This window comes from Panulirus ornatus, chromosome 20, assembly GCF_036320965.1.
Source record: "Panulirus ornatus isolate Po-2019 chromosome 20, ASM3632096v1, whole genome shotgun sequence".
Classification (NCBI taxonomy): Eukaryota; Metazoa; Arthropoda; class Malacostraca; order Decapoda; family Palinuridae; genus Panulirus; species Panulirus ornatus.
The window spans coordinates 60885390-60904322 of NC_092243.1; the positions used below are offsets into that span (position 1 = coordinate 60885390).

Consider the following 18933-nt stretch of genomic DNA (forward strand, 5'->3'; position numbering starts at 1 on the left):
GCCTTCTCCAGATCCATAAATGCTACATACAAATCCATTTGCTTTTCTAAGTATTTCTCACATACATTCTTCAAAGCAAACACCTGATCCACACATCCTCTACCACTTCTGAAACTGCACTGCTCTTCCCCAATCTGATGCTCTGTACATGCCTTCACCCTCTCAATCAATACCCTCCCATATAATTTACCAGGAATACTCAACAAACTTATACCTCTGTAATTTGAGCACTCACTCTTATCCCCTTTGCCTTTGTACAATGGCACTATGCACGCATTCCGCCAATCCTCAGGCACCTCACCATGAGTCATACATACATTAAATAACCTTACCAACCAGTCAACAATACAGTCACCCCCTTTTTTAATAAATTCCACTGCAATACCATCCAAACCTGCTGCCTTGCCGGCTTTCATCTTCCGCAAAGCTTTTACTACCTCTATATATATATATATATATATATATATACACACACGCTACCTCGCTAACACAGGAAATGGCGAATAGTACAAAAGAAAAAGAAAAGAAATATATATATATATATATATATATATATATATATATATATATATATATATATATTTTTCTTTCTTTTTCTCTCAAACTATTCGCCATTTCCCGCATTAGCGAGGTAGCGTTAAGAACAGAGGACTGGGCCTTTGAGGGAATACCCTCACCTGGCCCAATTCTCTGTTCCTTCTTTTGGAAAATTAAAAAAAAAGAAAAAAAAAACCGAGAGGGGAGGATTTCCAGCCCCCCCGCTCCCTCCCCTTTTAGTCGCCTTCTACGACACGCAGGGAATACGTGGGAAGTATTCTTAATCCTAATATATATATATATATATATTTTTTTTTTTTTTATACTTTGTCGCTGTCTCCCGCGTTTGCGAGGTAGCACAAGGAAACAGACGAAAGAAATGGCCCAACCCCCCCCCATACACATGTACATACACACGTCCACACACGCAAATATACATACCTACACAGCTTTCCATGGTTTACCCCAGACGCTTCACATGCCTTGATTCACTCCACTGACAGCACGTCAACCCCTGTATACCACATCGCTCCAATTCACTCTATTCCTTGCCCTCCTTTCACCCTCCTGCATGTTCAGGCCCCGATCACACAAATTCTTTTTCACTCCATCTTTCCACCTCCAATTTGGTCTCCCTCTTCTCCTTGTTCCCTCCACCTCCGACACATATATCCTCTTGGTCAATCTTTCCTCACTCAATCTCTCCATGTGCCCAAACCATTTCAAAACACCCTCTTCTGCTCTCTCAACCACGCTCTTTTTATTTCCACACATCTCTCTTACCCTTACGTTACTTACTCGATCAAACCACCTCACACCACACATTGTCCTCAAACATCTCATTTCCAGCACATCCATCCTCCTGCGCACAACTCTATCCATAGCCCACGCCTCGCAACCATACAATATTGTTGGAACCACTATTCCTTCAAACATACCCATTTTTGCTTTCCGAGGTAATGTTCTCGACTTCCACACATTTTTCAAGGCTCCCAAAATTTTCGCCCCCTCCCCCACCCTATGATCCACTTCCGCTTCCATGGTTCCATCCGCTGACAGATCCACTCCCAGATATCTAAAACACTTCACTTCCTCCAGTTTTTCTCCATTCAAACTCACCTCCCAATTGACTTGATCCTCAACCCTACTGTACCTAATAACCTTGCTCTTATTCACATTTACTCTTAACTTTCTTCTTCCACACACTTTACCAAACTCAGTCACCAGCTTCTGCAGTTTCTCACATATATATATATATATAAATATATATATATATATATATATATATATATATATATATATATATATATATATATATATATATATATTATCCCTGGGGATAGGGGAGAAAGAATACTTCCCACGTATTCCCTGCGTGTCGTAGAAGGCGACTAAAAGGGAAGGGAGCGGGGGGCTGGAAATCCTCCCCTCTCGTGTTTTTTTTTTTTTTTTTTTTTTTTTTTTTTTTTTTTTTTTTTTTTTAAAAGAAGGAACAGAGAAGGGGGCCAGGTGAGGATATTCCTCAAAGGCCCAGTCCTCTGTTCTTAACGCTACCTCGCTATCGCGGGAAATGGCAAATAGTATGAAAAAAAAAATATATATATATATATATATATATATATATATATATATATATATATATATATATATATATATATATATATATATATTTTATCCCTGGGGATAGGGGAGAAAGAATACTTCCCACGTATTCCCTGCGTGTCATAGAAAGCGACTAAAAGGGGAGGGAGTGGGGGGCTGGAAATCCTCCCCTCTCTATTTTTTAATTTCTCCAAAAGAAGGAACAGAGACGGGGGCTATGTGAGGATATTCCCTCAAAGGCCCAGTCCTCTGTTCTTAACGCTACCTCACTAATGCGGGAAATGGCGAATAGTTTGAAAGAAAAAATATATATATATATATATATATATATATATATATATATATATATATTTATTTATTGATTTTGCTTTGTCGCTGTCTCCCACGTTAGCGAGGTAGCGCAACGAAACAGACAAAAGAATGGCCCAACCTGGCCACATACACATGTATGTACATACACGTCCACACCCGCAAATATACACACCTATACATCTCAATGTATACATATATATACACACACAGACATATACATATATACCCATGTACACAATTCATACTGTCTGCCTTTATTCATTCCCATCGCCACCCTGCCACACATGGAATAACAACACCCTCCCCCCTCATGTGTGTGGGGTAGCGCTAGGAAAAGACAACAAAGGCCCCATTCGTTCACACTCAGTCTCTAGCTGTCATGTAATAATACACTGAAACCACAGCTCCCTTTCCAGGCCCCACAGAACTTTCCATGGTTTACCCCAGACGCTTCACATGCCCTGGTTCAATCCACTGACAGCACGTCAACCCCGGTATACCACATTGTTCCAATTCACTCTATTCCTTGCACGCCTTTCACCCTCCTGCATGTTCAGGCCCCGATCACTCAAAATCTTTTTCACTCCATCTTTCCACCTCCAATTCGGTCTCCCACTTCTCCTCGTTCCCTCCACCTCTGACACATATATCCTCTTGGTCAATCTCTCCCCACTCATTCTCTCCATGTGACCTAACCATTTCAAAACACCCTCTCCTGCTCTCTCAACCACACTCTTTTTATTACCACACATCTCTCTTACCCTATTATTACTTACTCGATCAAACCACTTCACACCACATTTGTCCTCAAACATCTCATTTCCAGCACATCCACCCTCCTGCGCACAACTCTATCCATAGCCCACGCTTCGCAACCATACAACACTGTTGGAACCCCTATTCCTTCAAACATACCCATTTTTGCTTTCCGAGATAATGTTCTCGACTTCCACACATTTTTCAAGGCTCCCAGAAATTTCGCCCCCTTCCCCACCCTATGATTCACTTCCGCTTCCATGGTTCCATCCGCTGCCAAATCCACTCCCAGATATCGAAAGCACTTCACTTCCTCCAGTTTTTCTCCATTCAAACTTACCTCCCAATATACTTGACCCTCAACCCGACTGTACCTAATAACCTTACTCTTATTCACATTTACTCTCAGCTTCCTTCTTTCACACACTTTACCTAACTCAGTCACCAGCTTCTGCAGTTTCTCACATGAATCAGCCACCAGCGCTGTATCATCAGCGAACAACAACTGACTCACTTCCCAAGCTCTCTCATCCACAACAGACTTCATACTTGCTCCTCTTTCCAAAACTCATGCATTTACCTCCCTAACAACCCCATCCATAAACAAATTAAACAACCATGGAGACATCACACACCCCTGCCGCAAACCTACATTAACTGAGAACCAATCACTTTCCTCTCTTCCTACACGTACACATGCCTTACATCCTCGATAAAAACTTTTCACTGCTTCTAACAACTTGCCTCCCACACCATATATTCTTAATACCTTCTACAGAGCATCTCTATTAACTCTATCATATGCCTTCTCCAGATCCATAAATGCTACATACAAATCCATTTGCTTTTGTAAGTATTTCTCACATACATTCTTCAAAGCAAACACCTGATCCACACATCCTCTACCATTTCTGAAACCACACTGCTCTTCCCCAATCTGATGCTCTGTACATGCCTTTACCCTCTCAATCAATACCCTCCCATATAATTCACCAGGAATACTCAACAAACTTATACCTCTGTAATTTGAGCACTCACTCTTATCCCCTTTGCCTTTGTACAATGGCACTATGCAAGCATTCCGCCAATCCTCGGGCACCTCACCATGAGTCATACATACATTAAATAACCTTACCAACCAGTCAACAACACAGTCACCCCCTTTTTTAATAAATTCCACTGCAATACCATACACTCAGTCTCTAGCTATCATGTGTAATGCACTGAAATCACAGCTTCCTATTCACATCCAGGCCCCACAGACCTTTCCATGGTTTACCCCAGGTGCTTCACATTCCCAGGTTCAGTCCACTGACAGCACATTGACACTGGTATACCACATCATTCCAGTTCACCCTATTTCTTGCAAGCCTTTCACACTCATGCATGTTCAGGCCCCGATTGCTCAAAATCTTTTTCACTCTACCCTTCAATCTCCAATTTGGTCAACAAGTTATCCTTGTTCCCTCCCTTCAGACACATATATTATCTTTGTCAACTTCTCTCACTCATTCTCTCCTTATGTCCAAACCATTTCAGCGTACTCTCTTCCGCTTTCTCAACCACGCTCTTTTCATTACCACACATCTCTCTTACCCTTCCATTACTTACACAATCAAATCACCTCGAACGACATATTTTCCTCAAACATTTCATTTCCATCACATCCACCCTTCTCTGCACAACCCTATCTATAGCCTAAGTCTTGAATCCATGAAATATTGTTGGAACTACTATTCCTTCATACATACCCATTTTAATCCTCTTTGGTAAAGTTCTATCTTTCCACACATTCTTCAGCACCCCTAGAACCTTCACATCCTCTCCCACCCTATGACTTAATTCCACTTCCATGGTTTCATTCACTGCCATGTCCACTCCCAGAAACCAAAAACACTTTGCTTCCTCCAATTCTTTCAATTCAAACTGGTACCCCAACTAACTTGTCCCTTGACCCTGCTGAATCTAATAACCTTGTTTTTATCTATATTCTCATCTTTCTCCTTTCATACACTCTTCCAAACTCAGTCACCAACTTTTGCAGTTTCTCATTTGAATCTGCCACCAGTGATGTAACATCAGTAAACAACTGACTCACTTTCCAGGCCCTTTCATCCTATATACTCACCCTTCTCTCCAAGACTCTTGCATACATCTCCCTCCCCACTCCATCTACAAACAAATCAAACAACCATTGTGAAACATATACCCCCTGCCGCAGACCAACCTTCACTTGGAACCTGTCACTCTCCTTTCTTCCTACTTGTACACAAGCCTTACACCCTTGATAAAAACTTCTCACTGCTTCTAGCAGCTTACAACACACACACTGTATATTCTTAAGACCTAGCCTACACCAGGTAACCAATTTATCAACGAACCCTTAGAAGAGGATGAACAGCTGGGCTGACTGTGAACTAGTTGTCGCAACCAGGATTCAAAGCTATGCATTTGACCCAAAGTGGCTTGTGAATGCACTGATATCAGCAGTGCTCAATGCTACACCTATATGATACAGCATCAAAGCTTTCTGACAATCCAGAAACAAATAATCAAGGCATAAGTATCTATATCTAAAATGGAGCTCACCTTGCTACACACATCTAATAGTATCTTTATCTAAAATGGAGCTCAACTTGTTACAGAACTCTTAAGAGATATTTGTTACAGGACCTCCTTTCCCTGAATTCATGCCTCACTTGGGTAGTTTCTCCTATGCCTGTTGTAATCCATTTGCTTTCAGGTGTACCTTTTCCAGTGTTTTACAGACCACACTTGTTAGGAGACTGGTTTGTAGTTCAGTGAAATTTCTTGATCCCTCTTTTTAATGATGGGGCCAATGGTTTCTCTTTGTTTCCTTGACACTACCACTTTAAGGATGTGGGTGGGGGCAACATGTTTGTATAATGTAATGGATTAGCTTTTAGTGTTTAAATATAAATGTATATCTAATTATATTGTTAAGTATACAGCATTAAACTTGCATACTGGTAGTGACCATGACAAGCAGCAGTCACTGAATATGGAAATTCTGTAACATAGTTGATACGTGTAATTTTATGTAATGTAGGGCACCATACTGGATATCTAATTGGATATTTGATGCAAATATGTCAGCAATTTTTGGATATGCTTGTCAGCATGAAAATCATGTTCCGTCCATGTAACTATGTCCATGAATATGCCATATGTGCGACTCTTTGTAGAATATAAGGGGGGAATGCCCCCCTCTTGCAAGAGCCCATACACAGTATGAGAAAGGAATTCTTCATCTATAGGGCTCCATCTCTAAACATTTCTCTACCACAGAATTTTAAACCATAATATGAGAATTCACAATTTCATTTCTTAGGTTACTTCATTCATCCATTACTCTGATACATTTCTATAAAAGTATTTCATATCTTTTCTCACAAGTTTCTTATCTGACTTCATTTTATGCCTCATTAGTTTTATCATTGCATCTCAAGAACTGTTCACTGACGACACTGTTACCCACTGTCAAGAAACCTGCAGCTAGTGATCACATCTCTATTCTTTTCCATGAAGGCCAATTTATGGCCTCTAGCCATAAATTGGCTGTAATGCAGCACTCTTATTTCAAGTATCATCTTTGCTGCTCTCCTCTGAACCATCTCTTGTTAATATTTTGTGCTTCTTTAAGTAGAATGACCATAAATGAGATGCATGTGCAAATTTGGATCTAATATAGTCTGTGAATTGTTTGATCAAATTTTACTTATCCTTGTACTTAAATGCAATTTCAGAATATGCCATTGAATTTTGTCTCAATTTTTCTCTGGTGGTGTTCTGACAAGAGGTTTGGTACAATGTTGACTGCAGAGTCTGTCGTGCATACTTTTGTATCTTATTTCCTGCTGGACTATATTCATATTAAGGCCTTTCTTCCTGAATTTGCTTGGGATTATTGATTTTCAATGTATGAACAAGTCTAGAAGACCACTGACAAAAAGGGATATGATGTCAAAAAGAAACAACTAATTCACACACTACTGCCAAGGGAGGTAGAGGAGGACTTACCTTTCTGAGCTTTCTGAGGGTTGCAGGTAGGGAGAGGCAGCTAGGGACATGACAGTGAGGGCATGGAGCCTTGGCTGCTCGGTACCTGGAGAACACATACTGTTTTAGTCAAAGATGGGATCCTTTCTGTCTTCCCTGAAGGAAGAGAGGGCCTAGTAGGTGGAATATTGGCAATATTCTTTATAAAACAGTTTACAAAAAACTGTTACAAAAATGATATGCTTATGACAGTATACTTCACACATAAATACAAGGTCTACAAAGCTATAAACTAGAAAAATCAGAATGCATGGCAATAAAACAAACGCACATACACACACACACACACACATATATATACAAAGTTGGCACCAGAATTAAGAGAGCTAAAGTATAGGAAAAGGCTGGAGGCTTTTAATACACCCATGGAGGAAAGAAGAGTGAGTGGTGACCTGATCACAACCTTTAAGGTTTTAAAATAGATTGTTGGTGTGGAAATGAACAATTCTTGGAGAGATGTAAAGACAGATCAACCAGAGAACATGAAATAAAAAATTATGTAAAGATATACTTTTATAGTGTAAGAGCGACATGAATGGAACAGGAGGACTGAGGATATAGTCAATAAGATAGCATACATAAAACTAAGAAGTTATATGATAGCAGAGAATATTCAAGAGATGGGGCCCAACAAGTGTAAAACTCCCTCTCCATACAGTACAAATAGGCAATTACACACACAGAGGACATATGTCAGAGGAGCCATCTCAAAATGGGTTAAGTTCACACAGGGAGTTCTACAGGGTTCTATTCTATGACCATTATTCTTCTTGATTTATATAAACAGCCTACCAGAGGGTAAGGACTCCTGCCTGAATATTTGTAGATGATGCAAAGGTCATGAAGGAACTGAAAAGTGTGAAGGATTTTATCACCTTACATGCGGACTTTGAAAGACTCCAAATTTGGTCTGATAAATGGTTGAAGTTCAACCCAAGCAAGTGTAAAGTGATGAGGATGGGTGACAGTGAAAGAAAGACTTGATATGAATATCATATAGTAAAAAATGACCTGCAAGAATCTGTGTGTGAGAGACTTGGGAACAGACATTCTTCCTAACCTGCTGCCAGAGCCCCAACTTAAAAGAATAGTTATGGAGACCAACTATCAGCAAGTAAATGTTAGAACTGCATTCAAGTTCATGGATAAGGACATATCAAGCAAGCTGTTCATATCAACTTAAGGCCTAAACTAAAGTATCCTTCTCAAATTGGTAATCACCCTTAAAGAACACAAAGAACATGCAGTGACGGTCCAAAGGAATGAAATACAGATGGCACTCGAATTACATTTACAGAATTACAAGGAAAGGCTACAAGTCTTAATTAACTGTGCTCACCAAGGAAGACAGTAGAGTGAGGGCTTTTCTGATCATACCCTAAAATCTTAAAGGATGACACAGACAGTGAACAGTTTTTTGGAAGATATGAGGATAAAACAACCAGATGACATAACATGAAGTTAAGCAAGAAACTTGTTAAAAAGTATGTGAAGAAGTACCTCTATCGTATGTGAGTGGTGGATGAATGGAAGAAAGTGAATGAAGACATGGTTAATGAGAACAGCATATAGAAATCTAAAAAGTTGTATAACCGAAGAGAATTGTCAGGTGAAGGAGCCCTTCGAGCAAAAAACACCAACAGATATAGAGGGACTCAAAATGAGAAACAGAAAAGAAAGAGGAGGAGATGGCACCTTCAAACAGAACATAACTGGTAAAATCAAGATGGGAAGAAATTGTGATCAAGCCCTTTGAGCATATTGACTGGAAGGAGTTCTTCTGAATCTATCATACTACAAAAATGTCAGGAAAGGGGTAACATGGTACACTAAAAGCGGAGGGAGAATGAAATGCTGGAAAGCATTAGAAAAATACCAGGGAGTAAGAAATGAGTACTGAAATGTAAAGAGAAAGGAGTGAGGTTCTGAAAAGAGCACTGTGAACAAGGTGAAAGACAACCTTCAGCTTTCCTGTAAGTTCATAAGGAGAAAACAACTGGTTAAAGAACAGCTAATTAGGTTAAGGAACTCAAAGGGAAGAAATCTTGAAGACAAAGAAGTATGTGAGGAGCTGAATGATAAATTCAAAAGTATTTTCACCGGTTAGAAAAGTGAGAAGAAAAAAGTCTTAGAATGTATAAAGTAGAACAGAAATTATATAATAAGGCTATCAAAACAACTTGACTCATATAAAGCTCATGGACCTGATGAGATCTCCCCTTATGCGCTGAAAGAAAGCCTGGAGGCACTTGCCAGTCTCTCAAAATACTTCTCATTAGGACAGTAAAATGAAAAGATGATTACCAAGTTTATTCTTTTTCTTCAAGGCCTCTAGTCATAAAGTCCACATCAAGGCCTGGCCTTAATTGAAATATACAGATGTCAATGAATGAGAAAAAGAAGAGAAAAAGGAGAGTATTTGCAAATTTTTGAGTCAGTGAAAAACCTGTCTTTTAAAATGTGCCAGGTCATAACTGTATGGAAAGAGATGAAAGGGTACAAAGTTCCAAAGCTTCAAGGTGTAGGGAAAGAAACAGTCATCAAAACGGCCCACCCTCAAGTTGACAACAGCCACACAGTAATCATGTGACGAAGCAACTTAATATTGTGTGATCTAGTTCGTAGTGGGGCCACCAAGCAGCCAGGTCCCAGGAGCAAAAACAAAGTAATACCTAAAGAAAAAGGAAAGTGAACCAACATTTTGGCACTGGGCAAGTGAGTCAGGTTCTGAAATTAGCCTGAAGAGTTTATAACAAGGACCATTTTTGACTTGACTCAGTCACGTAAGTATGCAGAGCTAGAATCACCCCAGATGTCAGAGCAATATTCCATACAGCAACATATTATTCCTTAGTATAAATGGAGCGATTGTTCTGAAGACAATAAACTTTCAGTTCCTTTGTATTTCCATACAGTGGAGTTTCCAAAATGGAGCTAATGTTGCAGTAATACCAAGTATGTTCACCGAGTCAAGAGGCAGAATTACAGAACCATCAGAGGGGAGAGGAAAATCGAGAGAAATTTTTGATATAAAGATGGGTAAAAACTACCTCTTGGAGGCAGTTGGAGTAGATAGAGAGAGAGAGAAAAACAAACAGAACTGAAGGATGTGGAGAAACGCAGGACTGAGTTGTCAGTGTATCAGTGCATTTGGTTATCTGTGGAAGAAAAGAAATCACTTGTTGATAAAAAAGGAGAAAAAGTGTAGGGGACAAGACAGAACCTTGAGGGACACTGCTGCTGATGGAGTAGGTCGAGAGGGTGATCTATCAACTACCACAGAGATAAATTGGCAAGAGAGGAAGTAAGATATGAGGGAGCAAAGTGTAGGAGGAAAACCAAAAGAGGAGAACCTAGAGATCAAACCTTGATGCCACACCCTGTCAAAAGCTTTGGATATGTTAACTGCAACTACAAAGGATTCCCAAAAATCTTTCAGGGATGATGAGCAGACATTAATAAGATAGGAAAGAATATCACCAGTGGATCTTGTCTTACAGAAGCCATACTAGTGATCAGAGAGAAGACTGTGAGATTCAAGATGTCCAAATATATGGAAGATGAGGAGGGATAAAAAAAACTTTGGAAATGGTAGATGTGAAAGCAACAGAATGATAGTTAGGCGGGTTAGGGACAGGATGTACCACTGCATACTATCAAGAAAAAGGAAAAGTTCTGGTTTTTAAACAAATGGACTTACAAGCAGGTATAGGTGCAAGTTCAGAGGCAAGCTCTTTCAGTACACATGGATGGGTGCCATCAGGACCATAAGCCTTACACGTGTCCAGAGAAGCATTTTTGGACAGTTCAAAGAAAGATTATAGGAAGGGGGATAGAATCATTAAGGGGTGAGGGAATGTTAGAGTCATCCTCAGTAGAGTTTGAGGAGGAATGGGAACCAAAGAGAGTTACTCTGTCTATGGAAGAGACAGCTATGTCACTGTCAGAAAAAAAAAGTGAAGGGAAGGAAGAGCAAAATTTGTCATTGATTTCTTTATCTGAAGACCAGATAGACCTATCAGTGGATGACGAGGAGAGGTTATCACAATTCTTTAAATAAAGGAATGTTTTGCCACACAGGTAACGTAGTTGCAATGATTATGGGCAATGATAAATGCTGCAAGGGAGTTGGGGAAAGAGAATTTTTCCATGGCCGATATGCCCAATCCCTTGCCTAAGTGGCCTCAGAACAGGAATGGATGAACCAAGGACTGGAAGAAGAGGCCATCTAGGAAAAAGAGGGGATAAATGTTATGCCCATATCTAAAAAGGAAAATGGGAAATCATGTTGAACTACAGGCCCATCTCATTAATGAGTCTGGTTTGAAAAAGACTGGAAAAGAATATCAAAAATATTACTCAGGTGGTAGACAACATGGTTTCAGAGAAAAGAAGTTGTGTATCATGAACCTTTGAGAGTTCCACGAAAGGTTCAGTCTAGTCTTAGAACACAGAGATGGATAGGTATCTTCAGTTCCTAGAGTGCCAGAGAACCTTTGACAAAACACCATATCAGAGGATGATTATAAAGCTAAAGCTACAGGCAGAAATAAGCAGGAAACTCATTCCCTACATTGAGGATTACCTCTGAAGAAGGAAATGAGGGATGCAGGTAATAGTCACATTCTCAAAATAAGCTTAGGTTAAAAGTGGCATACTGCAAGGCTCAGTCATGAACCCACTGTTATTCTAGGTGTCTTTAAATAATTTGTATGAGGGACTAAACTCATAACTAAACATATTTGCAGATGATGTCAAAGTTGTGAGAAAAATACAGAATGGAAATGACTGCACCAGGGGTACCTGGAGAAGCCTCAAAGTTGGCTGTTGAATGAATGAAGAGATACTGAGAATGGGACTTTGTGATAAAACAGTAAGTCGTGAATACTATTCAGCAGGAAATAAAATACAGTAATCAATGTATGAAATACTTAGCAGGAAATAAGATACAGTAATCTAAGAGTGAAAAAGATAAAGGGTTCAATATTGTACCTAACCTATTGTCACAGCTACATATTTTTTCCTTTGACGATGTTTATTCTCTTATAGAAATCCAATGGATTTGTTAAGTAATATCCTATTTTATGAAACAGTATGATACAGTTTAAAAAAGAACTTTTTGAACTATCAAAGCTAACTGAAGGAAAGCCTCACACAACAGAACAACCAAGCACATAGTAAATGCAAACAGCATTCATATATTTGAAAGCTGTATGATAGCAGAGGATGCTCATGAGGTGGAGCCCATGAGAATAAAATTCCCTCCTCATTACAAAATGGGTAATTACAAACTTGTAATTACAATCAAAATCTTTTCTCTAGCAAAACTTAGCATAGGGGAATGAAGTATAATTCTGAGATGTCCTTGGCATAAGAAGGCCCCTTTTGTGTCACTCACCTCATCATGACGCTCTGAAGAATAGAGGCAAAGGGTGTGACCCCAATTCCAGCACCCACCAACACCGCATGGGTAACAAAGAAGATCCTTGTGGAAGGTGACCCATATGGCCCATCAACATGTACCTAGCAAGGAGAGAGAGGAGAGTGTCAGATGATGGACAGGAAATAGCTAACAGTCAACTCAGCATGACATTTTTGTTACTTTGTTCTTTGTTTCTGGTCTATCCTATAATGCCATACACTATTCATCAATGCTAGTTTACAATAACCCCATAAAAAATCTGTTCTAAAAATATAGCAATGTGGCCGCAAAGGCAACACAGTGCTGAAGTTTAACATTTCATATATCATTATCATTAACCCTTCAACTTACATTACTCTTTGTGAATAAACAGTGTTTTTGGGTAGTTGGTTAGTCGGTTTCATATGCCCTTGAAAGGTCTAATAAGGATGACATACTCTCTTTTCCCAAAGATGCCTTTATTTTTTGGTTGACTAAACATTATAAAAAATTAGAAAATGTTGCACATCTCTTGCTGCACACTATCCTTTGTGATTTGTCACGACCCATTTCCTAGCCTTTTACTACTTCTGACTTTTACTTATATGACTATCTTTTCTGTTTTCCAGTCTTCCAATCCCTCTTTATATGCATATGCTTTACTTTGCAGCCTTGAAATAGTTGAAAATATTGCCAGCTTAAAGATCTATATATGTTTAAATGAAACTAGAGACATTACATTAAGATCTCAAGTTTGGAAGACACCTATTCATGAGCCCCACTGCTCTCAGTGAATGAAAGTGTACAGAACATACTGAGATCAAAATATAATATCCCAATGCTGGAAAACCACACTCCACAAACAAACATGAGTCACACTAACTTATGCACTGTACGTCATCCATGACTACAGACACTGTTCTAACATATCCCAAGACTTTATGCCCATGATGCAACTACCATAAAAAGACAACAAATGCTTTCTACTCAACTGCCTACATTTTCTGCATATAGACACACACACACATAACATCGTTCCAATTCACTTTATTCCTTGAATTGGAACGAAGTGGTATACCAGGGTCAACATGCTGTCAATGGACTGAACCAGGGCATGTGAAGCATCTGGGATAAACCATGGAAAGGTCTGTGGGGCCTGGTTGTGGCTAGGGAGCTGTCGTTTCGGTGCATTACACATGAACACACGAGATTGAGTGAGCAAATATATATATATATATATATATATATATATATATATATATATATATATATATATATATATATATATATATATATGTGTGTGTGTGTGTGTGTGTGTGTGTGTATATGAATGGTTGGGCCATTCTTCATCTGTTTCCTTGCGCTACTTCGCTGACGCGGGAAACAGCAGTTAAGAGTAATAATAATAATATTTATCCCTGGGGATAGGGGAGAAAGAATACTTCCCACGTATTCCCTGCGTGTCGTAGAAGGTGACTAAAAGGGGAGGGAGCGGGGGGCTGGAAATCCTCCCCTCTTTTTTTTTTTTTCCAAAAGAAGGAACAGAGAAGGGGGCCAGGTGAGGATATTCCCTCAGAGGCCCAGTCCTCTGTTCTTAACGCTACCTTGCTAATGCGGGAAATGGCGAATAGTTTGATAGAAAAAGAAAGAATGCAAGAGTTTTGGAAAGAGGGGCAAGTATGAAGTCTGTTGGGGATGAGAGAGCTTGGGAAGTGAGTCAGTTGTTGTTCGCTGATGATACAGCGCTGGTGGCTGATTCATGTGAGAAACTGCAGAAGCTGGTGACTGAGTTTGGTAAAGTGTGTGGAAGAAGAAAGTTAAGAGTAAATGTGAATAAGAGCAAGGTTATTAGGTACAGTAGGGTTGAGGGTCAATTCAATTGGGAGGTGAGTTTGAATGGAGAAAAACTGGAGGAAGTGAAGTGTTTTAGATATCTGGGAGTGGATCTGGCAGCGGATGGAACCATGGAAGCGGAAGTGGATCATAGGGTGGGGGAGGGGGCGAAAATTCTGGGAGCCTTGAAGAATGTGTGGAAGTCGAGAACATTATCTCGGAAAGCAAAAATGGGTATGTTTGAAGGAATAGTGGTTCCAACAATGTTGCATGGTTGCGAGGCGTGGACTATGGATAGAGTTGTGCGCAGGAGGATGGATGTGCTGGAAATGAGATGTTTGAGGACAATGTGTGGTGTGAGGTGGTTTGATCGAGTAAGTAACGTAAGGGTAAGAGAGATGTGTGGAAATAAAAAGAGCGTGGTTGAGAGAGCAGAAGAGGGTGTTTTGAAATGGTTTGGGCACATGGAGAGAATGAGTGAGGAAAGATTGACCTAGAGGATATATGTGTCGGAGGTGGAGGGAACGAGGAGAAGTGGGAGACCAAATTGGAGGTGGAAAGATGGAGTGAAAAAGATTTTGTGTGATCGGGGCCTGAACATGCAGGAGGGTGAAAGGAGGGCAAGGAATAGAGTGAATTGGATCGATGTGGTATACCGGGGTTGACGTGCTGTCAGTGGATTGAATCAGGGCATGTGAAGCGTCTGGGGTAAACCATGGAAAGCTGTGTAGGTATGTATATTTGTGTGTGTGGACGTATGTATATACATGTGTATGGGGGTGGGTTGGGCCATTTCTTTCGTCTGTTTCCTTGCGCTACCTCGCAAACGCGGGAGACAGCGACAAAGCAAAAAAAAAAGAAAAAAATATATTGTAAGTGTGTTTGAATAAACAATGCCACGATGTCCAACTACAAGATAGGTACAAAGAAGCTAAGATAAGGCAAGATACTTATTCTTCAATCTTAACACAGACATGCCCTGAAACCATCCCAATGGGGCTTGCACTTCCCCAGCCTTACATTGGACCATGGTTTAAACCCAAACATGTTTTCATAATCACATTTTTTCTGCTGAAAGAATATGTTCTTACCATCATTCTCCAGTTATCAATGGAAGCTAGTGACATTAACCCCAACAGAGGCCACGGGTACAGTTACCAACAATGCTATACTCACACTACCAAAAACCATTACTGATGCTCCTGCTGCCTTTACTGGTGTCACCTTCAATACAAATCATTCCCTCCCATACAGAGTTATACCAAACTATGGACACGCAACAACCAGTCAATCAGAAATGCATTTTTTTTAATTCCAATTGTTATCAGGTTCCTTGTTACAGTAATATATAGATAATATAGAATTCTATTAAGCTGAGACAAAAACTTCATATACTTGAGACAGTTCCCATTAAGGATATGGACCACTTTCTCTGTATGATGAACCACCAGTTACAGCAATAAACAACAGTAACTTGCAGAACAATCTAGAAATCCTACTGGGAAGAAAGGACCTGACATCTGTAAAGACACTCCTCCCTGTATGATCTGGCGGATGTGAGGGCGTCGACTTCAGTCCCAAGTGACTGCATTGTGAAGGCTGTTTGCATGGTCAATGGTCAGATGGCTACTCTGTGCTATGTACTTTGTACTGTGATATTAATAACCTTAGCTGTTGACTATAACCATCCAGAAAGCTGAAACATTGTTAAACAGCAATATTGGACAGTAATTTTGTCAGTTTCCAGGCAGTAAAATTGGAAAACATTGAGGATGCTATTCAATTATCCCAAGAAGAACGAAGGTTAACAAGAGAGTTGAAAAAATTACACAAGAAAATTATAGGCAACACATATGCTGTCTTATTCAGTAAACAATATTTGAATGCAAACCTATTCTCCAAGTTTAAACATCTTCATATTTTTTTTGTATATATATATATACATATATATATGGTTGCGAGGCGTGGGCTATGGATAGAGTTGTGCGCAGGAGGATGGATGTGCTGGAAATGAGATGTTTGAGGACAATGTGTGGTGTGAGGTGGTTTGATCGAGTAAGTAACGTAAGGGTAAGAGAGATGTGTGGAAATAAAAAGAGCGTGGTTGAGAGAGCAGAAGAGGGTGTTTTGAAATGGTTTGGGCACATGGAGAGAATGAGTGAGGAAAGATTGACCTAGAGGATATATGTGTCGGAGGTGGAGGGAACGAGGAGAAGTGGGAGACCAAATTGGAGGTGGAAAGATGGAGTGAAAAAGATTTTGTGTGATCGGGGCCTGAACATGCAGGAGGGTGAAAGGAGGGCAAGGAATAGAGTGAATTGGATCGATGTGGTATACCGGGGTTGACGTGCTGTCAGTGGATTGAATCAGGGCATGTGAAGCGTCTGAGGTAAACCATGGAAAGCTGTGTAGGTATGTATCTTTGCGTGTGTGGACGTATGTATATACATGTGTATGGGGGTGGGTTGGGCCATTTCTTTCGTCTGTTTCCTTGCGCTACCTCGCAAACGCGGGAGACAGCGACAATATGTATATATATATATATATATATATATATATATATATATATATATATATATATATATATATATATATATATATATATATATTCCTAAGAGTCCACTGGGAAAATAAAACACGATAAGTTCCCAAGTGCACTTTCGTGTAATAATCACATCATCAGGGGATACGCAAGAGAGAAATATAAGTTAGTTGATATTATCGAAGAGACGAAGCTAGGACGCCATTTGGTAAACATGTGATTGTCCATAACATAAGAAAGTGCACTTGGGAACTTATCGTGTTTCATTTTCCCAGTGGACTCATAGGAATATCTTGATCACGCGCAAAATTGTGATCCTTTCCAATATATATATATTTTGGAAAGAGGGGCAAGTATGAAGTCTGTTGGGGATGAGAGAGCTTGGGAAGTGAGTCAGTTGTTGTTCGCTGATGATACAGCGCTGGTGGCTGATTCATGTGAGAAACTGCAGAAGCTGGTGACTGAGTTTGGTAAAGTGTGTGGAAGAAGAAAGTTAAGAGTAAATGTGAATAAGAGCAAGGTTATTAGGTACAGTAGGGTTGAGGGTCAAGTCAATTGGGAGGTGAGTTTGAATGGAGAAAAACTTGAGGAAGTGAAGTGTTTTAGATATCTGGGAGTGGATGGAACCATGGAAGCGGAAGTGGATCATAGGGTGGGGGAGGGGGCGAAAATTCTGGGGGCCTTGAAGAATGTGTGGAAGTCGAGAACATTATCTCGGAAAGCAAAAATGGGTATGTTTGAAGGAATAGTGGCTCCAACAATGTTGTATGGTTGCGAGGCGTGGGCTATGGATAGAGTTGTGCGCAGGAGGATGGATGTGCTGGAAATGAGATGTTTGAGGACAATGTGTGGTGTGAGGTGGTTTGATCGAGTGAGTAACGTAAGGGTAAGAGAGATGTGTGGAAATAAAAAGAGCGTGGTTGAGAGAGCAGAAGAGGGTGTTTTGAAGTGGTTTGGGCACATGGAGAGAATGAGTGAGGAAAGATTGACCAAGAGGATATATGTGTCGGAGGTGGAGGGAACGAGGAGAAGAGGGAGACCAAATTGGAGGCGGAAAGATGGAGTGAAAAAGATTTTGTGTGATCGGGGCCTGAACATGCAGGAGGGTGAAAGGAGGGCAAGGAATAGAGTGAATTGGAGCGATGTGGTATACCGGGGTTGACGTGCTGTCAGTGGATTGAATCAAGGCATGTGAAGCGTCTGGGGTAAACCATGGAAAGCTGTGTAGGTATGTATATTTGCGTGTGTGGACGTATGTATATACATGTGTATGGGTGGGGTTGGGCCATTTCTTTCGTCTGTTTCCTTGCGCTACCTCGCAAACGCGGGAGACAGCGACAAAGTATAAAAAAAAAAAAAAAAAAAAAAAAAAAATATATATATATATATATATATATATATATATATATATATATATATATATATATATATATATATATTTCATTTCTTATTATACTTTGTCGCTGTCTCCAGCGTTAGCACAAGGAAACAGACGAATGAACGGCCCAACCCACCCACATACATATGTATGTACATACACGTCCACACACGCACATATACATACCTATACGTTTCAACGTATAAATATATATACACATACACAGACATATAATATATACACATGTACATAATTCATACTTGCTGCCTTTATTCATTCCTGTTGCCACACCGTTACACATGAAATGACACCCCCCCCCCCTCCCACCGCACGCGCGCGAGGTAGCACTAGGAAAAGACAACAAAAGCCACATTCGTTCACACACAGTCTCTAGCTGTCATGTATAATGCACCGAAGCCACAGTTCCCTTTCCACATCCAGGCCCCCACAGAACTTTCCATGGTTTACCCCAGACGCTTCACATGCCCTGGT

The 18933-nt window shown here is 40.1% G+C and overlaps 1 protein-coding gene across 3 annotated transcripts in view; it reads right to left on the minus strand.

Moving 5' to 3' along the window:
- Positions 1–18933, minus strand: part of LOC139756058 (NADPH oxidase 5-like) — a 178657-nt gene that overhangs the window by 27805 nt on the left and 131919 nt on the right. For all 3 annotated transcript variants that reach the window (XM_071675050.1, XM_071675052.1, XM_071675051.1), the window contains exons 9-10: positions 12686–12810; positions 7249–7333 (exon numbers count right to left, since the gene is read on the minus strand). In XM_071675050.1, coding sequence (XP_071531151.1) covers positions 7249–7333; positions 12686–12810 — 210 coding nt within the window. The remainder of the gene's footprint in view (positions 1–7248; positions 7334–12685; positions 12811–18933) is intronic.